Source organism: Lepisma saccharinum, unplaced genomic scaffold (assembly GCF_977018435.1).
Source record: "Lepisma saccharinum unplaced genomic scaffold, izLepSacc3.1 HAP1_SCAFFOLD_624, whole genome shotgun sequence".
NCBI classification, from domain to species: domain Eukaryota; kingdom Metazoa; phylum Arthropoda; class Insecta; order Zygentoma; family Lepismatidae; genus Lepisma; species Lepisma saccharinum.
In genome coordinates, this window is record NW_028143296.1 from 65547 (window position 1) to 89511 (window position 23965).

Genomic DNA, 23965 nt, shown 5'->3' on the forward strand with positions numbered 1-23965 from the left:
TACTTTAATGTTTGACCCCCACCCTGACCCCTCCGCTAGACTGAATTTCCGTCCAAGGTTGTGAGCAATGCACCCTGCCCCCTCTGGTTGTGCCACTGCGTGCCTGGTTAAGGCACCATGCAATGAAAAACAATTAGTTTTCAGTGAGGAGATTTTTGTTTGCTCGATCATTCATTTAGATAAATGAAGCTGTAATATTGCGTGCATTTCCTGGCAATAAGATAAAAACTGCTTACGCTGAACTGAAATCGCTAAGTATATAAATTCTCCTTGGAGGAGAGAGCTCCTCCTAGGACTTCGTAGGATTTAGGAGCTACGTAAGTAGGAAACACTGGCTGCAGTCGTCCACGTGGTGATGAAACACCTGGAGCGACACGCTGCCGGAGGGCTGTTTCCTTCCAGCAGGTTTTGCAGGCGCCCGGGTCTTGTTGAATCCCCAGTTACCTTGTAAGCGCAGAGCGCCTTGAAGACCAAGAACCCGGGTAAAGACGCAAGTCGACTAGTTGCCGTGGGCAGGCGAGCAGGTATACCTGTCCTCGCGGGCAAGCGGGCAGTGGGTAGGTAAAAGGCAGACTATGCAGGCCTCTATGCAGGACGTACCAATATACGTAACCACGTGTCTCTTCCACAGCGTATTCACATTATCAACCTCTACAATCAAGGTGTCCTGGATAAAATGTCCTGTGGCAACAAATTTTCATGATAAGTAGATACCGTACGGATTAGCCTGTTGGCAGTTAACTTTCTTTATTTTTGCCTTCTTACTCCATCACTCATTCTTCTCCATCACATTTCTCTTTCCCTTCCTTACTCTTTTAGCTTCCTTCCTTTCTCTTTTCTTCTGCTTCACTTAATCCCTTATTGCTTCTCTGTTTCATTTTCCCCTTTCTTCCTCCCTTTATCTCTCTTTGTTTCTCTATTTTTCCACTTCCCTTACTCACTCTTTGCATCCCTATCACTTTCCCCTTCTTTCTCCTTTGATCCCTCCTTGATTATCTTCTCGTTCGACTTCCCTTATTCACTCCATCTCTATCTCCTTTTCCCTTTTCTTTCTCTATTGATTTATCTTTGTTTCCATCTTATTTCCTTTAATTCACTCTTTCCTTCTCTATCTTTTTCCATATTTCTTTCTGTCGTAATGTCTATTTCTCTTTATTTCCATTCTACTTACCTTAATCACTCGTCGCTTCTCTATATCTTTTCCCCTTTTTCTCCCTTCATCTCTCTTTTGTGTCTCTCTCTCCTTTCTTTCTGCTTCCTTTATTCACTCATTCTTCTTTATTTCTTCTTTCTCTTTCAATCTCTCTTTGATTTTCTATGGATCTATTCTATCTATCTCCATCTTTTCATCATGGATTTATTTTATTTATCAACGTTCCTTTCTAAATTCCTCTATTTTACTTCCTCCGATTTCTGTACTATCTTTCCTTCTTCTCCTAATTCTATTATTTTTTATTGTGCCTCTGTTCCTCTGTGTGTTTTTATCCTACCTTGTTTTATTTCTCTCTCTGAGTAATTCTCATTGTGAAAATTGTCTCGTAGCCTGTTTTTGGTGGACTAAGACCATTTTCCGGTGGCTTAGCCCTCCCATCTTATCTGAGAAGACGCCCCTGTGCATTTTAAAACCGGGACAGTTCCAGTGATACCATTAGTTGGCATTGACTGTTGCCTAAGTTGACGAAAATAGTACAAAACTTTAGTCTCACTTTGTTTGTAGCATAGGTTTAGCAAGTTCAACGGCAAACTCTGTTCCAACACCTCATAAGAAAGCAGGAAATATTAGATCACTTTCGCGAGCGCATAAAAGGTTGACGAAAAAATCGAAAGGTCGCTCAAAAGTAATGTCGACATGGTTGCCACTAAAAACTTATCATATGGTGATATATATTGCAGATTTCACACATACATGTACGTCGGCATTAAGTAAAAACTTATGCAATTCCTTTTTTCGTGACTTTTAAAAGCTACGCTTTTTGGTTGCTAATGGATGTGACAAAAGGAATATGGTGCAACTTCCTGTTTTCATGGTAGATAAGAAGCGAAATTTACATGTGTGTTTCTTGTTCAACGTACTGAGTAGGAAAATTCGTGTCCGACATGAATTTCAAGTTTGTACCAGCCGTCGCAGCACTCCTGTGCGTGATAGTATGTGTTGAGGTAAGTTACACTCTAATTTCTAAGCTATTTTAATCGTTCTTGTACAGTCATCAGTAGACCTCGGATTTTAGATTCTTAACCTATTTTTTTCCTTTACAGGTATGCAAGAAATAATGAGTTATGTCAGCGATTCGATAAAAAAACGCAACAACTGATGAAGTTTTATAGTACCTAAGAAAACCTATTTTGCTTGTTAGAACCTATTTTAGGCTTATGTGCCTAAATCAAGCCCTTTTTAGGTTTTTATATATTTTTAAAGGTTTTACAGGATTTTTATGTCACACAGAGGCATTAGCTTTGTTTCGCCACGACGAAATTCAATGACGAACGTGTTTGAAACGTACTCTCTGTCTGTTTCGCTTCCTCCAAGTCCTTGGAATTTTTTCAAAGCTCTAAACAAATCAAAATGTCTGGTGCCTCTGTTACCTGTACAGTCCAATCTGTGTGGTCTTGCTCACTTTCGAGTCACTTCGGTGCTTGGTGGCATTCACGCCTTGTAAACTAACATTTCAGCATTGAAGTTTGCACCACTGACTATGTTCTTGTTGAAGGATTATTTTCAGCATAGAAGATGATCCTCACAAACAAAATTGCGGAATTTTACTGTGGATAACATGAAAAACATATGTTGCCTAACTATACGGCGAAGAGGAGTGGATTCTAATAGCAAATTTCCAATGTAAATTCTGTCATCGCCGTAGGGTTAGGCAATATACATAACGTTATGCAAGAGAGTGCTTATTTCAGGATATAGGTGTCTCATTTTCATTGCCGGTGACTATACCTAATCAGTACTTTTCATGAAATTTGAACTATTTTAAGTTTTTTTGAACCTACTTTAGGATTTTTCGAGCCTAACTTAAGATTTTTAGAGCCTATTTTAGGATTTTTAGAACCAATTTTAGTGTTTTTTCAACCTATTTTAGGGTTTTTAGATCCTATTTTAGGAATCTAAAAGCACACTGTTTAGAACCTAAAAATCCGAGATCTAATTAGGAATTGGAACAATCACGGAAAGAGACTGCAGAATTTGAATTATGCTATCCTTATAGGTAAGCAACCTAAAATACAAACGAATTTTCATATCGACTATGGTTCTAAGGGATGTAAGATACTTGAGTTTGGATTCCAATTAAAAATTAACCAGTAAACCTACAAAAAAACGAGTTGCATAAATATTTAACGTATTCAATTCTGCGTACATTTATGCTAACCAAACATTTCTTCCAGTAAGCATTCTAATTTTTATCGTCGTGAGAACAAATAAAGTGCCTTATATTTTAGTTTTTCAAACGATCGCTATCTTTGAAATTCTATAATTAATAAACGGGTGGTCTGACCGTGATGAAATTTTAGTACGGTGCAGGCAGAAAGGTTTTAAACACAATTCGTAATTTTCAGATTTTTAAAATGTGTCAATGAACTGTTCTTATCAATTTTGCGAAACAACATTTTCTTAGTACTGGTTAGTCCTATAAATACTAGATTGGTATTGTTTTGAAGCTCTTGCATATGTTTTCAAAATCCATTGTCATTGTTAATTCACAATGCAAAACTGATTTTAAAGAGATTTTTATTCAATGGAGTAAACAGATATACGTGGAACGTAGCAACGAAGTACAAACTGACTCGCAATGATGGCCCGCAGTTTCCACGGTTCAACGAACTTTGGCCTACCTATGTAATGCATGAAATTTGCTGTTGAAGTTAGTAATTTGTTTTTCTGAAGAAAATAACTCATAAAACTATTACATTCATCTGAAACCCTATTTAAATAAAACCTTACACTATTCTGAAAGATGGAAAATAAACTTGAAAGTTCTACAGCAAACCTGAGGGAAGATACGATCATTTATACCCAATGGGTGTCATTCAAAGTGGCGTATTCGGGGATTTTAAGTAGCACGTAACTTCTGAACCCCTTGACGAATCTAAAAAAAGTTGTCATTTTTGTAATCAGCACCAAAAGTTCTATAAGTATACCTAATTTCACCAAAATCCGGGATGGTGGGTGACATGTCTTGGATGATTTGACATACCCTAAGTCTTTCTGTTCGAGTTTGTTATCAGTCGTCCACATTTGTACTGAATGATATTTAACAGTACCTTTAGCACCCATTTTAGCTACGTTCTTGTGGTGTATTCAATGCGACATTCTTTCACATCGTAGTTATAAAGCCGGCTTTAGACGAAAGCATTCCCTTTAAAATTTTTGCTGATGTTTACAATTGAAAAAGCTAAAATATTCTTCCATAAGTGTACAGTAAAACGTTGTAAATTATGTATTTAATCAGCGCCATTCTTCTCTACCTAAAACCATTTAATACGAAGCGATATTCCTCTGGGTTGAATAGTTATAGTGTTTTAAAAGTGTGAAGTGGAACGTTGTTTACATCTCACGCGGCCGCCATTACAGCTGCACTCGTGACCTAGAGGTCGCTTCTGATTGGTTACGCTACGAAACATGATTCGGACCGAGCCTATCCTTGAGAAATGCCATGAAATATGCCATGGCATCTGGATTGCCATAACATTTCTCACTTTACACGGTAGATTTTTGGTCATGGCATAAAGGTTAGGAAAAATGCTAAGGAAAATGTTTTCGTCTAAAGAGGGCCAAGGAATTCCAATTGTGGTCTGAAGAATTTACTTGTCGTTTCACCAGTACGGTATTTTTGGTGGGAATGGTGATTTTCAAGGCACAGAGGATGTGAAAATAAATGTTTTTCGCGAAATTACATTTCTACAATAATTACTTTTCTAGGGTAACCAAGAAGAAAAAATTAAGCAATGGATGCATCAAAAGGCACAAGAATGCATACAGGAAAGTGGCGCTTCAGCCGGTAAGGAACATTTTATACACAATTCTTACATAATATTTGATTTTAACTTACAATTTTTGTTGAGTTAATGTTACTTACTAGGTGGTATCAAAGGGTTCCGAGACTAGCTCTGTTTACAAGAAAGCAAGGTTTTTTAAAATCACTGATTTAAATCAAAATATAGAATAATGTACATAAGGATTTTGTAGATATGGGAATCACTTTTCGTGAAAGTACATTAATCTTGTAATATAATTAAATTGTGTTTATTACGCTCTAAGAAAGGAAAAGAAAGGAAACAAAATATATGTACTGATGGTGTGAAGCTCACACGAAAGTAAATGTAATGTGAAATCTGTAAGCACACTTAAATTTCATTTTTTTAAAAAAAATTAACATTCAATAAATGTTTTGGGCAAAAATAGCAAACATTTTGTGTAGAAAAATATACAAAATACTAATCATGTAAAACAATAAAACATGTCATTATTATTAAAATGTAATAATAATATTTTATTGTCATTAAGCTTGTACAGCAATAGACAACGTCAAGAACAAAATACATTTGAAATATATCATAAAATAATATAAAATTATAACCCATTTTATGTTTAAGTTGCACTAAAGTACAATATTTTTAATTTCAAGAAATTCTTGAGTTGAGTACAGTGGTGTAGCAACTAACCAGGGATACAGTTTATGTTTAAATATATTCATAGGCATATTTGTCACATCAAGAGGTAACTTATTAAATAGTCTTAATCCTAGAGCTTCATAACTATTCAGGGATTTTGAGAGTCTATGATAGGGTATATTTATACGCCTGCTGTTTCTTGTAGTATAAGAATGTACATCTTGTCTACTTTGTAGCTGTGGCAAATTTTTCTTTATATACAACAACACAGTGTAAATATATAGATGTATCATAGTCATAAATTTTAACTTAATGAACAGTGGCTTACATTGAACTAATTTGCGTGAGTTGGAAATTATTCTCACGGCTTCTTTCTGCAGTATTAAAATTTCTTGTACATAACTGCAGTTCCCCCAAAGTAAAATTCCATATGAAATAATGCTTTGAAAGAAAGCGAAGTAAGCTGATCTTACGTAATCTTCAGGTACATGACTGTTTAGATTCCTTAATAAATACATAACCCTGGAGAGCTTGGCAGTTATGTATTTAATATGTGGCTCCCATGATAATTTATTTTCAATGACAATACTTGATATTTTGAAACTATCATTAAAAAAATTTCCAAAATTCAGATCTAAGACTGTAAAATATTTTACGTTAGAGTACATCCAGAATGTTTTATTTTCACTGGAAGAAAGTTACTGATATTATTATAGTTTCATTAACACACTAAATAAACATTTCCATAGTAGGTTCATATGTACAGTATGAGAAACAGAAAAAGTATATTTTTTATTTGCTTTAATCAAACCGTTCAAATACTTTACAGGGTAATTTACTAGAAAAATACTTTCTATAAAAAAAAACATATATTTATATGTATTATACCAAAAATTACAAAAGCAATTTTAAGCGTGTTTGATTTTTAAAAAAAAACTGATTTAAGTAAAAAACAATCCTATTTAAGTAACAAAAATATATCAAAAATGATTTTTTAATGTTAAAATCATAATTTTTATCCACCATGCAAGAAAGTATTTTATTTATGTACGTTTACAAATTATCCCCTTCAAAATAGTCCCCTTGCACAGCAATACAGCGCTCCCAGTGTTCCTGCCACTTCTGAAATATGTCCTGGAAGTCTCTTTTCGAAGCGTGTCAAGCACCTTCTGCGATTCGAGCTGGATCTCCGTAATGGAGCCAAAACGTTAACCTTTGAGCTGGATCTTCATCTTTTGGAAGAGGCGAAGTCCGCAGGAGCCAAATCTGTTTCCGTCTGACACACAGACAATGGCAGCAATGTTGTGGATTGTTCTCCGATGATTCTCATGCCCAAGTTCCCGAATGGTTTCGACATTGTTCGGTGTTTCGCTCGTTGAAGGTCTTCCTGATATCTCGTCGTCTTCCAGTGATGTTCTTCTACTCTTGAAGAGCGTTTGCCACTCAAAACACCTCGAACGACTCATTGTAGCATCGACGTAAACTAGCCGAATCTTGTCAAGCATCTCTGTGGCAGATTTGCTCAGTTTCACGCAGATTTCCACGTTCGCTCTTTGTTCTAACTTGCTGTCCATGATGAAATCGCAGACGTGGTAATGCACGTGGCCATAATAGCACCAGTTGCACAGCTCCCAATGTACACAGGACGATGTCTCTTGGCACACTGACATATGAAGGTTGGTGCTCCCTGTGACTGTGTATGAAGCCTCGTGATGCTATCTGTCGGCGAGTTACAGAACTAGTTTCGAAACTTTTTTGACTCCACCTCGTGCTGCTTAATATGTTGGATGGAACTTTAATATTGGCAACTATTTACTCTCATAATACGGCTTGGTTGCTCCGTGCTACGGGCGAGACTCAGCGACTGAGCTACCGCGGCTCACTAATAATAATACCAATGATAATAATGCACGTTAATTGAAAAATCATTTTGCATTATTTTTTGAGTACGAAACGAAATAAATATTCATGTATGATTGAGGTCATGAATTTTTAACACCCCCACATAATAAATATTCTCTCAATGCTCTTCCGTAGACTTAAATATCAGAGAAAACTGGCAAAACTATGAAAATAAGGTACTTTGATATAACCCCCTTCTCCCCCCCCCCCTTACACACATTTTATTCAATTCGAATACTGATTATCTACACAATTCCACGTTAAGATTAATTATCTATGAAATATTACATTCACTAAAGAAGCATTCCCTAAAATATATTAAATTATAGCAAATCGCTAGTATTTATTGTGTTAACTTATGCACAGTACAGTGGGATCCATGAGTATTACCGTGCAAATTGTCCATGCCTATTTTCATCAATTTATCGCGCGTCCTATGTGTTTCTAATCGATGGATTTTCATGTATGCTTTGAAGAAGTTGTCAACAGCTTGTTTTGAGTTTTCTTTTAAATCTTGAAGCTCTTATTGTGTCAAATAAAGTGCACGATCATGGTGATGGACAATTTGCACGGGAATACTCATGGATCCCACTGTACAATCTTCAAACAATCCCACAGTACAATATTTAAGTTTTCATGTTCGTATTTTCAGATGAGCTTCATAGGGAACATGCCAAAGACAAGCCAAATGAGAAATACAAGGTTAGTAACAATTTAGATAATGAATATTTTCTCTAGCATTTTAGCTTGATAGGGTGTACTTGAACTAGAGGTGAAATTCACATGCCTAGAATAAAAATCAGGTGTCTTTGTCATGGTCATTATTGCCATTAACCACGGTATGCAATTATTACATATAGTAATTAGACAAAGAAAACATTAATTTCCTTGTATTATTAGTAAATATAATTTGAAGGTTCAATCTACTTTATGCCTTCCAGTATGAGAATAAATTTTACATTTCTTATAATGTTTTCAACCTTGCTGTATGAATACCATGTGCCAGTGAGGGCTAATGTAATGTAATGTAATGTAAAAATGTAAAAAAATGTAAGTTACTTCATGTGTTCTACCATCCTACCAAATTTCATGAAAATCTGAACTGGTCGAGTTGAAAAGTTATTTTTTTGTGATGATTAGGCATGGAATGATCCCATCTGCATTTACATAAAACTTGTATAAAAAGATTTACTAATAGAAGTAGTGCAAATACCACTACTTTTATTTCAAAGCCTTTCAGAACATACTTTATGTTTCAATAAAAAAAAACATGGTAACTGCAGTGCTTCATAGTGATAATACAAATTTAGTAACGTGAGACATTGACACAAAAAATACATTATATGCACTACAATATTTTTTTTCTGACTCACAGCCAAGGAATCTTGGTAACAAGTTTTCTTTATGGGACATTCAAATATATATGAACTTAAAAAAAGTGAAAAACTAAATATGCTGACCAAGGCAGTAATTTATTTTATTAAAAACATAAACTAAACGTAACGTTTCAACCTTCTAGCAAGGTCTTCTTCAGACTTTTGTACTTGATACAGAGTCTGAAGAAGACCTTGCTAGAAGGTTGAAACGTTACGTTTAGTTTATGTTTTTAATAAAATAAATTACTGCCTTGGTCAGCATATTTAGTTTTTCATAATCATGGAAACAAGGCTTAATGGTGTTATAATTAAAAAAAGTATATTCAAAGTGATATGTCAATTTGACATTGATATATATTTTTTTCTGTTAACCACTGCAGGCTACCACCATGGTCTCGGCAGTGACCAATCCATGCAAAATTCTGAAACTTTAGCTTCCTGTTTCTCAGTAACTATGAAGTCAGAATCAATAGGTGTCATTCTGAAAATTTTCTGTGTGATTTGATGTGGAATCAGTCAAATATATTTACTTGGAGGTAAATGTCAAATTTTAACATTATGTGAGAGTGTAGTCCTTCCGAAAAAGAAATGGACATACATTAATTCTCTACGATAGAGCCCATGACATGGGGTTTACAGAGTTCATGACTGAGCGCTACGGCCTCAACCTCACGATGGTCTTAGACGAGTCCTCTGAACAACGTCGTCGCCTTGTAATCAGGTTGTTCTGGGTTCGATACTCAGTGGAGCACATAGTGGTTAGGATACTACTTTGTACTGTAGATCCAGTCTTGATTAACCTTTCTGTGCATAAAGTGGGCTTAAAAACAATCTCGGAGTTGAGAGCACACACGTGTATATGTACGACGAGGATGTTTAGCTTGTAGCAGTAGTGTCTGTCATTTTTCTGTTTTTCTAATGCTATTAAGCGTTCATGGAGATTTAATGAAGAACTTGATATTAGAAGATGTGTTCAGTTTAAATATCGAGTACACATGAAATGCTTAGTTCAGAAACTTTTTCCTCATGGCTGTGATCTACAGTCCCATAGTATTGATATTTTAACTTGCGATTTCGTCCACTCCATGATCAAAAGTTGAACACTAAAACAAAATCAACCCTTCCTCAACCTGTCTAGACACGCTCGGCGCCTCCATTTCTTTGCGCGTCGGCACAATTTCCTTTGAACCAGACCGCTACTACTCGGCTTGGCATCTGCATGCCGATCTCGTGGTAACGCACGTGGTCGAACAGCTCCCGATGTACACAGGACGATGTCTTTTGGCACACTGACATATGAAGGTTGGTGCTCCCTGTGACTGTGTATGCTGCCTCGTGCTGCCATCTGTTGGCGTGTTACAGAACTTGTCTCGAAACATTTTGACTTCACCTCGTATTTCTTTATATGTTAGATGGAACTTGAATATTGGCAACTATTTATTTACTCTCACAATACGTCTTGGCTGCTCCGCGCTACGGGCGAGACTTAGCGACTGAGCTACCGCGGCTCACTAATAATAATACCAATCATAATAATGCACGTGTTAAAAGTGTATTATGATGTGAGCTAATTCCAATGCTTCTTAGAAACGTAATTCCCGAATTCTCTTTGCCTATAGAAACACAATTTTGCTCTGATGGAGATATAAAAAACATTAGGGTTCCACGGTTTGAAAAGTTTGGGAACCGCTGGTTTAGCACAACTTTATTGAAAGCTAATTTTTTTAACTAATGAGAGGAAATTATGTCACGAAATGTTTTCTTTATAACTATTGCAGAGTTATAATTAGTCAATGCAAGATAACACATGTTTCTTTACAATTTTACAACTGGTATTTTACAATATATACTGAACCTTCCATTATACTAGAACCAATTGTCTCCTTCAGACCACGAAATTTTATGTTTCTGTGTGCTGTAGTTTGCGAGCAATAAACAGATGTCGATTGTTCGATTGTTGGTCGACTTTAATTTTACAGTAAACTTTAATTTTAAATTTTGAAGACTTTACAACGTGAACGACTTGGCTATAGGACATAACATCTAGGTTTAATTATCGACAGGTCTATCATAGCATAAGACCTAGCTTTTGCCACGAAATCCCACACCAAGAGGTAGCTATTTTTGTTTCAATAACCGGCCCAATATTTTTGGAACAATTTTTTTTGAACGTATTTTTGTTGCGAATCCAGTCCTCTTTGTATACTTTCCCCAAGATTACTACTGATGAATCAACATTATATATTAAATATGTTCTAAATAAGAGAAATACACAAATGAACACAATCCATAAGAAGACAAAGTTAAAACACAAAAATGTACAATACGATTACGTAATAATACATCAAATTTTCATTACTAATATAGTACATTGATCTGTTTTTTTTTTCAAGTCTACTTTATGCACAGTAAGGCTAATCGGGACTGGACCTACAGTTTAAAGTGGGATCCGAGCCACTATGTGTCCAAACGGGTATCGAACCCGGGACTCTTTGATTACAAGGCGACGACGCTACCACTGCGCCATCGGGGAGACCCTAATATAGTACACTAGCAACATATTGTTGATGGTGATGTCACATAAAATATTTTTTTACCATGACATACTGGAATTTTGTGAGAAGCAATTGTGCCTTTGGTCCATTAAGTTTACAGAAATTTTTCCCTCTGTAAGATGCGAGAATAAGTACAGCGACTATAAAAAAAATGACTTTTGATTTCTTTCTGGGAAATCTTAAAAAACATGAGAAAATTTAAGTAGATATGAAATTTTATGTGGAATTTCTGTGACAAAACATGCATTTTATGCATTTATTAGCGAATATTAAGAAATATGTATTCACATAAAAAAATTGAAAATATGTGTTTTTATGTGAAATAAAAGTTGGTATATAGGCTCCAGTTACCATGATCAGAATTTGTAACTCACTTACGAGGTCATATCTACTGTTAGGAAAAAATATTTATTCCACTCCACTCGGTTCATGAGCAACATTTACTAGAAACCACATTATCTATAAATGTATTTGAATAATTTGCTCTTATGCTGGATAATTCTGGATTTGATGTACAATAATTAGGCTGGAAATTAATTGTGCAAATACACTTTTCGTTTTACAGTGTTACAAAAGATGCATGATGATAAAAACTGGAGTGGTGAGTAAGATGCACTACTTATTTGTATTAAAAATATCTAGAATTTTTAGATTAGTCGTTAGTTGTTAGAAATGTTTTCGTTCCAAATTATCTATAAATCGGAAACGATATGAACATCCGCCACCTCTTGAAGGGAGATAATATATAAGCGAGGGTTGAATAGTGTATTCATGATAAACTCTCATAAATTGCATCACTTTGATAGTTTTTCAGATTTTGATTGAATCTGTAAAAGATAAGCAGAATATAATGATAACAATATTGTAGCCCTGAACTTCAAGCAGGTGCACACCAATTATAAAAACTCAACATGTTACCCAGTACGCACAATTTATTTATTTGTAGCTAATAAATAAATATATTATGTTAAATTACGATAAGAGGTTAATCCATATCGAATTTTTTATAAACTTTTCCCAGCTTGATCAGGATGGGAAACTGAATACGAAGCCCTTTGAGAACATAAAGGAACAAATAAAGGACAGCCCTCATTACGATGTGATAGCTCAGAAATTGGATAAATTGGTGGAAGATTGCGGTCGGTATAACGGTGAGTATCTTTTTTCCTTATTTTCATTTTTTCTTGTTTGCTGTAGAAAAAGATGGCAAGAGAAGGAACCTTTTCCACGACGTGATTCTGGAAATAATTACTTCGCTACCAGAAGACAAGTCAGCCTACAATCATATTAAAATTAGTACATGATTTCTTATACCATTATCATTACTTAATTCATGAAGACATTCTTTACCAATCGTGGGTTTAAATGTCTCTTCTTTGCCAATCTGTGCATTACAGTCACCTAACAGAATTTTCATATCATACTGAGAAAATTTATCAAAGACCTGTTCTAACTCTGCATAAAAATCATCTTTAGTATTATCATCTTTATCTTCCGTTGGTGCATGTATGTTTATTAAAATAATTTTACACGACCTACCCTGTAAAACTGCATATTATATCCTATCATTAATAAATTCTACTGTTTTAAGAGCCGAGATAAATCTATTGTTTATGAAAAAGCCTGTTCCAAAATTATGATTTTCAGTACCACCATAGAAAAAAGTATAATTTTTAGTTTTACAATTCCCTTCTCCTGGCCACCTAACTTCCAGGACAGCTACTACATCTAATTTGTACTTAACTATCTCATTAACTGTACACTGAAATGCCCCAGGCCGGTAAAGGCTCAGAACATTCCAGGTGCCTAATTTAATATCCTTATTCCTAATGTAAATCTTATCCTTAGTCCAGGGACCGCACGTTTAGAAGTAAAAAAAGAGATTACTTGAAAAGCAAAATTAACGAAATTGAAACAAAGAGCAAAACCAAAAATATCAGAGAGTTATATAAAGATGTAAATTAATTTAGAAAGGGGTGGCAACCTAAAGTAAACTTGATAAAAGATAAAGACGGTGATTTTCTAGCTGACCAAAGCGATATTTCAAATAGATGGAAGAACTACTTTAATGACCTTTTAAATGTTCATGTAGGAGATAAATCAGAAGTAAATGAAGTGCACACAGCAGAACCTTTAGTTCCAGAACCTAACTTGACTGAAGTTAAAGATGCTATTAAAAGACTAAAGAATAACAAAGCACCTGCCATAGATTTAATACCAGCTGAGTTAATTAAATATGGTGGAAATTCATTAATATGTCAAATTCATAAATTATTTTTTAATATGGAATAAAGAAGAAATCCGTCAACAGTGGAAAGAATCCATAATTGTTCCTGTGTTTAAAAAGGTGATAAAATGAACTGCAATAATTACCGTGGAATTTCTCTACTCTCAACAACATAAAAAATATTATCTAACATTCTTTTAACAAGACTAACCCCATATGCTAATGAAATTATAGGTGATTATCAAAGTGGATTTAAACGTAACAGATCAACTACATACCAAATTTTTCACATTAGACAGACACTTGAAAAAAAGTGGGAATATAATCAAAATGTCCATCAGCTATTTATTGATTTCAAAAAAAGCATATGATTCGGTGAAAAGAGATAAATTATATAATATATTAGTAGAGTTTGGAATACCTAAGAAGCTTGTTAGTATGATAAAAGTATGCACCAGTGAAACAGAAAGTAAAATTCGTGTGGGTATTAATGTGTCTGACAAATTTACAATTAATTCATGATGAGTTAAAACAAGGAGATACATTATCTCCATTGCCCTTTAATTTTGACTTAGAATATGCTGTTAGGAAGGTAAAAGAAACTAACGAAGGACTAAAATTAAATGGTGTGACACAGTTGTTAGCATATGCAGATGATGTAGACTTATTAGGGGATGATATAAATACAATTAAGAATAATGCTAGAATATTTTTCAAAACTGCTAAGGATATAGGTTTGGAAGTTAACAAAGATAAAACTAAATATATGCTTACAGGCCGAAACCAAGTGTTAGGTAATTATCAAAATCTAATTATTGATAACAACTCGTTTGAACCAGTTTCCAAATTCAAATACTTAGGAGTAATATTAACATGTGAAAATTATATTAAAGAGGAAATAAAAAGTAGGCTTAATTCAGGAAATGTACGTTACTTCTGTCTTCATAAACTTTTGTCTTCTCGTTTAATATCTAAGAAACTAAAAGTTAAAATATACAAAACAGTAATTTTGCCTGTAGTATTATATGGGTGTGAAACTTGGTCCCTACATTGAAAGAGGAACATAAATTGAGAGTATTTGAAAATAACATCCTTAGGAAAATATTTGTACCTAAAAGGGTATGAGACAGGTAAGTGGAGAAGGTTACATAATTTAGAACTACATAATTTGTATTCATGTCCAGATATTATTAGAATAATTAAATCAAGAAGACTTAGGTGGGCAGGCCATGTGGTACGATTGGGAGAGGAAAGAGGAGTTCACAGGATTCTTGTTGGGAAACCTGATGGTAAGAGACATGTAGGAAGACCAAGACGAAGATGGAGGGAGAACGTTGAGATGGACATAATGGAAATCGGTAGGGATGGAAAAGAGTATATAGATCTTGCTCAGGATAGGGCCTGTGTTGCTGCAGCCATGAACCTTCGGGTTTAAGAAGGCTAGGGAGTTATTTAGTTAATTAGATGATTCTTTTCAAAGAGGCTTCACCTTCGTTAGCACGTCTGTCCAATAATTGCTGACAGATTCTCACACGATTTCGCTTGTTCTCGTCAGTGAGTTCTTTAGGGACCCATCTCGCACAGACTTTATGGAAGTTGAGCCTGTTATGGATAATTTCATATACAGAACCATGACTAACGTACATATGGTTTGCCACTTCATCAACAGTCACTCGTCGGTTATTCAGAACCAGCTCACGGACTTGCTCAATGTTGTCATCAGTAGTGGATGTGGCTGGAGGACCTGCTCTTTCCTCGTCCTTCACACTTGTTCGACCGCTTTTGAACTTTTCAACCCACTGGTAAACACTTCGCAGCGGTAAAACATTGTCACCCTATTGTGCTGAAAGTCTTCTATGGATTTCAGCTCCTGGTACACCTTCAGACTACAAAAAACGGATTACAGAACGCTGTTCTTCTGTGGTGCACACGGACAGTCGCACACTGCAGAGCGAACTGAAGTGATGACGCTGTAACCTGCCACAGGCGAAGACAACGATACTATCTAGCGGCTTGCGAGCGCAGAAAGCTGTACAGCCAACCTATGGAAGAAAAGAAAAATATTGCATTTACTTTTTGACTAACCTAATAAATAATGCTTTCTTCAATCCAGATAGAGAATTCCTAGTACACAGAGAAATGGAACTCGTAACAAATAGGGGAACGTTGCCCAAATCGCATCAGTTTTCAAATAAATGGGCATAGCTCCAAAACAAGTGACGTGACTTACGTTTTTCATATACCAGCTCGTAAATAGAACTTTTACCTATATTCATATGTCGTTGAAAAAAAAATCAATTGGAAGTAACAGAAAAATATGAAATTCGAAACTCTTGCACTACTTTTCTCGACTGCACTGCTTCAGTCATGGCGTTTGTTTCCCGCTGTGCAATTGTTCCTTCCTGCTTCATTGCTTATTTTGTCCCTACCGTTGTCGATCGCTACCCTTTCCCTTCACTTGTCTTGCGGGACATTCCTATTTCCTTTGTGGAACCCCTTGCGCATGCGTTGCGCAGCTGCCGCATGGTGTTTTTCGGATGGGCGACTTTGGTGTTCCTTTTGACTTCTTTTGTTCCGCCTTTCTATCTTCACTGGTACTGGCTGTACAGCGGTGTGAAGTTCATTTTCACACGTTTTCGGCGTTGTCTAGCTCCTCACGGAGGCATCTCTCGGCAAAGTGGAAGGGGCACTTTCGTCTCTATTTCATGGGAGGTATCTGTGGTTTTCGTTTGTACTCTACATTTAGTATCACCCTGTATAACTCCTATATCCTGATGAAGAGGTGCAAAAATAGCATGAAGGATAGGAGTTTTCTTCAAATGCTCAAACAACGCCTAACACTTCACCAACAGCTACAACTGACATGCGCTGTTCTTGGCCATGCATGAGGTTCCATATACTGCCTCTAGATTATATTAATATTCAATTCATTGGTTTTTAGACCAACGGTGGAAACCAGTGCGATTTAGGCAACTTTCTTCCTATATATGGGTATTCCGGAAGGAAGCGGCAATACTTTAGGAACTTGTAGTATGGGTGATTCTAAGCAAAAAAGTTCATATGAACATGGATCCGATTTTGAACGATAACGGAGATATGAACAGAAATAAAAATGATGTAGGAAAACAAACAAAAACAGTAACAAGTAAAACATGGCAATGTAATGGTTAGGGCTTGGAAGTTGAGGAAAAATCCATCTTTTTCCTAGTGTCCGAAGACGAGGCCCAACATAATATATGCTTATTTTGGGTCATTGTAGGCCAGAAAAAGGTGGGTTTTATTTGTCCATTTTTGCCTTTTTCGGTGTTTTTTTGACTTATTGGTCCTTTTTTAACCTTTTTTAGGTCCTAACGTTTTTTTGCAACTTCACCTTCTTTCGACTACGTTTTTACTGCCCATTCTCAATTCGAATCATCATCAGTTCATCACCCCCTTAAACATCCTTTCTGTAGTAAAGAAATAAAAAAAAGAAAGGAAGAAATATATTTGAACCGATCCCTGAAACGAAAGAGAAACATTTTTGGACGACTGAAGCAGGTACGGTACAAGGTCCTTTAACCGTAACATGTCTGGAAGGTCGCGCTGTAAGTGGCAACTTTCTCTTGTTTTGAAGCTTTTGGGCACGGTGTATACGACCAGACAGCACGTTCCTGCAAAGATCTCAAGTCAGATAAGGAGGTGCCTCGTATATTAATTAAAAATGTAATTAAAACTGAAGTTATTAATTAATTTGGGTCACATTTATATGTCCTTTTTTTTTAGGTTTTTTTATAGGTCTTCAACTTCCGAGGCCTAGTAATGGTAATTGTGTAAGTAAAAACTCATGTTATTCGACACCGGATAGGCGCCGGAGCCTCTTCCATCGTCAGAACAATTCCGGGTTTCCCCGGTCGGGAGTCGAACCCGCGACCCTTGGATTGGTAGTGGAACGCCGTACCGACCGAGCTACCACGGCCCCTTAGTAAACCATAACGTTCCCTGACAATTTCGCAAGATTGCCAACAGGTGGCAGCACACGTGACACAGTTATCATCGAAGAGTCTGACCTGCAGTGCTGTGAGAGTGTGTACTTGGAACACGTGCACATTTGTGAGATGCTGTTACCTGGGTTGTTTCCGTAGCAGTTCACAGGCAGTTACCGTCGAATGGCACCTACATTCACGAATGAGGAGTATGCGGGCATGGTGTTTGTGTACGGGTTTTGTAATGGAAGTGCGCACGCGGCTGTTGAAGAATACAGGAGGCGTTTTCCATTACGAAGGACACCAGATAAGGTAGTGTTTACTAATACGTTTCGTGCATTGAGAGAGCGTGGAACACTTCCCAGTGCTAAAGTGACTTCCGAACGTGAAACCAGACAATCTGTTGACGAACAGGACGAAATACTTACCATGGTGCAACGAAGTCCTGCCACTAGTACCAGACGAATGGCAACACGTCTGGGTATTCCACATACTCGTGTGTGGCGGACATTACGTGGGGAACATTTGTGTACATTTCACCACCTATCAGTGCAGGACTTACGTCCTGGTGATCACGCTTCTCGCTGTCGATTTTGTCATTGGTTACTACAGCATGCAGTACAAGTGCCATACATTTTATTCACTGATGAGGCGACCTTCACTCGTACTGGTGTGAATAACACCCGTAACACTCGGGACAACCCTCACGAAACCCTTATCACAGGGTACCAAAACAGATTTTCGATAAACGTGTGGTGTGGCATGGTTGGCGACATCCTTCTTGGCCCAATTATCCTTCATGAACGGTACCTCTACACACAAAGCGGAACCTCATCTTACAGCATGACGGAGCACCTGCTCATTCCAGTCTGTTGATCATTCAACATCTGAATTCCACCTACACTAATCGATGGATTGGTCGTTGTCGTCGTCGTGGTGTTGGCCTAGTTCCGTGGCCACCTCGTTCTCCCGACCTAACCCCTCTTGATTTCTGTTTATGGGGGTGGATGAAGCAGGAGGTTTACCGGGAAAGTGTGAATACAAGGGATGAAGTGCACGTTCGCATTATGAATGCTGCTGCGGTTAATCCGGGAACATCATCGGGAACTTTGTAGTGTCACACAAGATGTCTTCCGACGCGCTCAGAATTGCATTGATGTTGGTGGTGTTTTTTTTTTTAGAATCTGCTGTGACCTGCTATCATTTCTGTGGCCTTTTCCCTCCTTACATTCGTTCATGTGAGTACTGACCAGCAGGTGTTAACATTTCATTTTTCTACATTTATTGCTTACTTCATTACTTAATCATCGTGTACTAATTACTGCTACACACTACAAATTCATTCAATAAAGATTAGTATCAGCATGTGTCTTCTCGTATTTACTTACACAATTACCATTACATTGCCATGTTTCACTTGTTACTGTTTTTGTTTACGTTTTCCTACATCATTTTTATTTCTGTTCATATCTCTGTTATCGTTCAAAATCGGACCCATGTTCATATGAACCTTTTTGCTTAGAATCACCCATACTGCCAGTTCCCAAAGTATTGCCGCTTTCTCCCGGAACACCCTGTATGTATACTGGGTGTCTCATGTAACATTCCGACCTGAAATATTTCGTGAACAAAACAAATATTGAAAAACTGCTCTCGGAGATATATAGGTATGAGAGGGGCTCATGAAATTAGTGGACACAATACCTTAAACTACGTTAGGAAGTACGATTTTCAACACAAAGTTAGTTTTCTTTTAATGGAAACCCCATTTTATTTTCAGCTCATTTAAAAGTACGGAAAAAATCATTAAGAATGGCGTTTGTTACATTGTAATACGTCAAGTAGTTCTCAAGTAAATGTAACCTGAAGTTGAGCGTGAAGGCGCATCCCTCACTATGCCGGTCGAAAGAGCCGAGCGCAAATGTCGTCACGCATACAGCCTGCACGCATGTGCTGCATTTTTCCTACACTCGCCATAGATAAGTATCATCCCGGCCTTTTCAGAGTCTGAAAATACTATTTTCTCAGCAACAGTTCTGACGTACGTACACTATCACAAACTTGCTACCCTTGCTTTATTTGATAAAGTTGATAAATCAATTTGAAGGAAACATGTATAAGCTGCAAAGTTTCAAAGTTGAAAACTTAAAGATTTGTCATGACCAAACGAAAAGAGTTGATTGTTCCAATGTACTAAAAATTATGACGTAAATAAATGAACGCCAATTAAAAATTAGAAAGATGTTAATGTACTAACATTTATGTATGTAACTGATGGCGGAATGTTTAAAATTTATACTTTTTAATTAACCCTTATTTGATAACTCAGAAAGATGTATCAGAACCTTTTAGATAATTTTTCAGAGTTTACTTATGTACAACCCGCAGTTGTTGGGAACGTAACAAGGTAACATATTTAAATATATAAAAAGTAGTAAATTTTCTGTATAAATCTTCAAAATCCAGAATGCATTGAAAAACTTTAGAATTATTTAATTCATGTTATCATTTGATAAATGTAAGAAACGATGCAAATTGCCTCTTCTCGTTTTGAGTGGGGTAAAGCGAGGTACCCTGTAAAAAAGTTTTTTTTTATGCACACAATTCACAAGTTATTGTCATCACTGTGAATACAGCACACAAATTATGGATGACACTACACCGAGCCTTTCGTCAAATAGAAGTAGAGTACAAGTCTCTACAGGGTGCCTCAACAAGTCACTTAACACCCTCAGTACAAGGCCACTGCGGCATGGAATTTGAAATTGGCGATGACCAATCGTTATCTGGCAAAGGGGGAACCACATTGACGCCACCCACACGGTCGGCGGCCATCTTGATGTCCGCCATCTTGAATTCAACTTCACAATTTTAAATGGGAAGGGGGTCGTGCGACATATCAAAATGGGCTAGAATTTCACGAGAAATGCAATGGTGAAGGTTTTGTCGACGTATCTTTAACCAGTAAAAAGTTATGACTGAATTCTTGTACCAATTTGCTCCTTTTCGAGGTGTTAGAAAAATGCCTTAAAATTTGTTTAGCGCTTCGGTAATGCATCGAGATCAAAGTGACGTCTATGGAGAGACGTTCGCATGCCATTGCACATTATTTTAATCGGATACATCCATGAAGAGCTGTGCATTATGAATGGTTGTCGCGAACAATTTACAGTGTGACGCTTCCATTGAATTAACAGTCCTTCACAGTGACAAGGATAACGTTGATGTTCATAAGGAAGTTCATAAACAGAATATTCGATGAAGTTCATAAATAGAATATGTGACCCTTGTCATCTGATAACTAACTTTGGACAAAAACTGGTTCATAACGTTGCCATCAGTGTTCTGGTGTTCTTCCCTATTGAAAAAAACTCTGTAAAAAGTACCTTCTTCCATAAGCAAGGATGAAAAAACCTGTTTATTTAACAAATCCAAGTAGTCCTAAGCATTTAAGGTTTCGTTGATGGAAAATTGACTAACCAATCGTGTTCCACACAGCACGCCACACCATTAACTTACCAACACTAACCATTCAGCTTTGATCTATCAAAAATGGGTTATCAGATAAAAATCATCGAATATTCTGTTTATGAACTTCCTTATGAACATCAACGTTATCCTTGTCACTGTGAAGGACTGTTAATTCAATGGAAGCGTCACACTGTAAATTGTTCGCGACAACCATTCATAATGCACAGCTCTTCATGGATGTATCCGATTAAAATAATGTGCAATGGCATGCGAACGTCTCTCCATAGACGTCACTTTGATCTCGATGCATTACCGAAGCGCTAAACAAATTTTAAGGCATTTTTCTAACACCTCGAAAAGGAGCAAATTGGTACAAGAATTCAGTCATAACTTTTTACTGGTTAAAGATACGTCGACAAAACCTTCACCATTGCATTTCTCGTGAAATTCTAGCCCATTTTGATATGTCGCACGACCCCCTTCCCATTTAAAATTGTGAAGTTGAATTCAAGATGGCGGACATCAAGATGGCCGCCGACCGTGTGGGTGGCGTCAATGTGGTTCCCCCTTTGCCAGATAACGATTGGTCATCGCCAATTTCAAATTCCATGCCGCAGTGGCCTTGTACTGAGGGTGTTAAGTGACTTATTGAGACACCCTGTACAGTAAAAGCATGCCATATCTTCCTGATCATCACCTTCACTTGAGTCTCCTCTTCAATAATTTATTTCCAATTGTTCTATAATTTGTTTTGTTTTTGGATCATGGAAAAGGTTTTTTTCTTTTTCTCTCCTTTCATACTCTTACTTTCCTCTCTCGTTTTCAAACTGCTTTTAAGTTCCTTTTTCGTGAAGCGAGTCTGTAAGAATATTTTCCATCCCTTTTCGACTTCTGTTTCCCTCTTGCACCATTCATGGTATGGGTGAAGTTTGCATAGCACAACACTGTGCATTATTCACATACCAAGAGGTTGAGACAACTGGAGTAAACAAGTGAATGCACTGGTCAACATGAAGCATCCAGAGAGAGTTCAAATAAAATATAATCTTATAGATTAATACGATTCTACATTCTACATTCAGTTTGAGTTTGAGTTTTCTTTATAGGTGTGCGGGATCCCGAAAAGTCGGTACCGGTACCGGGAAGAAAAATCCCTTCCCGATCCCGACTTCGGGAAATGATTTCCTGACTTTTCGGGATCTCGAACAGTAGGGAACTTCAAAATTGTCATTTCTAAAAATGGTTAATTTTCAATGTTTTCTGAAATGTGTGTGGAAATTTTCGGAAATTTTTAGTTTTTATTCCATAAATGCAAAAACAATCACTTAAGATGGAAATGACGTGTAGAATTCGAGATTTCGAGAGGGTCGGGAAATTTACATTTCCCGTCCCGAAAATCTCGCGACTTGCTCTGAAAATTGCGAATCGTTCCTGTTCCGAACGTCAGGATTTAAAAAATGTCCCGTCTTGACCAAAACATTTCTGTCCCTCAGACCCCTAGTTTTCTTAGAATGTAAATATACGAAGTGTTTCTAGATTACGTGTAAATGTTATCATCAGATTTTTTTTCATATATGGAACCGAAAGCCAATGGTATAGTTTCCAAACTGGTAACATATACCAATTTGCTTACCCGCCAAACCTAACTGCACACTGGGTGGGACACAATGCAAAACAAACATGAATAAAAGAAGTTAAAATAAGCGAACAATATGTAAAAATAATTATACCTTCTAACTTAATTATGTAGTATAATACTTGAATTTTAAACAAAGAACAAGTCTAGATTGTAGACTAACTAAATTAGACAGCATTTCATTTCTTTTCAAAAATTCAGATTAAGGACCAGTTGTATGTATTGAATGATATACACAAAATGTATTTCTTTTTCAGGCAAAACATGCTCTGATGCTTGCGATATTGCTACATGCTTGGAGAAGTACGGGGTAAATATAATGAAGATTATTATTTTATTGAAATAAACAAACATCAAAGACCAGAATCCAGGAGAGGAAGATATGACCTTTTGCAATCTAGATTCGACCAAATCCTTGTATTTTATTTTTTGTTTCAAGTTCACTTTAAGTACATAAAGGCTAAACGAGACTGAAGCTATAACAATTTGTGCCTCCATCGAACCCATGACCCCTTGATTGCAAGGCGACGAAGTTTCCACTGTGTTGCGAAGACATAAATTATGACCACTTTGTTTTCTTGGCTGTTACTAGATGCATGTGCCAAATAATAGAGGAATATCATTTCATTTGAAAATAGGAATTTCGTTCTTTATGTACATTTTATGCACTGAAAGGCTAATCACGACTGATTCTACGGTTTGAAGTGGGATCTGAATAACTATGTACCTCCACCAGGTATCAAACCCTTGATTCCAAGGCGGGAATATAGTAAAATTAAAAGTATTTACCTTGCCTACATTCTCTCTATCAATCATCTTCATGCGGATCAAAGTCGGATTAATCGATGTGGTTTATAAAACGTAAAACTAGCTCTTGCAAAGCACCCAACTTCAGAAAATGTTAGATATCTATCTTGCTGTAATGTAGAATCGTATTAATCTATAAGATTATATTTTATTTGAACTCTCTCTGGATGCTTCATGTTGACCAGTGCATTCACTTGTTTACTCCAGTTGTCTCAACCTCTTGGTATGTGAATAATGCACAGTGTTGTGCTATGCAAACTTCCTGATGTATTCAGGATATAGGAAGTTCCATCAGGTTTATGGAGTCAGCTGTTTGCAATAGAGGTAGTAATAATCACGATTCGGCATGGAGCAAGGTCTCCATGGCCTGGGTGATATAGAGGTGAGACAGACTGAGAAGGGACTGACTTTGGTTT

At 36.6% G+C, this 23965-nt stretch overlaps 1 protein-coding gene across 1 annotated transcript; it reads left to right on the top strand.

The window, feature by feature from the left end:
* Nucleotides 1–2050: 2050 nt before the first annotated feature.
* Nucleotides 2051–23088, top strand: LOC145983071 (uncharacterized). The gene is made up of 6 exons (XM_083116345.1): nucleotides 2051–2157; nucleotides 4922–5000; nucleotides 8168–8217; nucleotides 12012–12047; nucleotides 12468–12597; nucleotides 23000–23088. Exons 1-6 carry the CDS (start codon nucleotides 2098–2100, stop codon nucleotides 23086–23088), a joined length of 444 nt encoding a protein of 147 aa, XP_082972471.1. The 5' UTR covers nucleotides 2051–2097.
* Nucleotides 23089–23965: the final 877 nt, after the last annotated feature.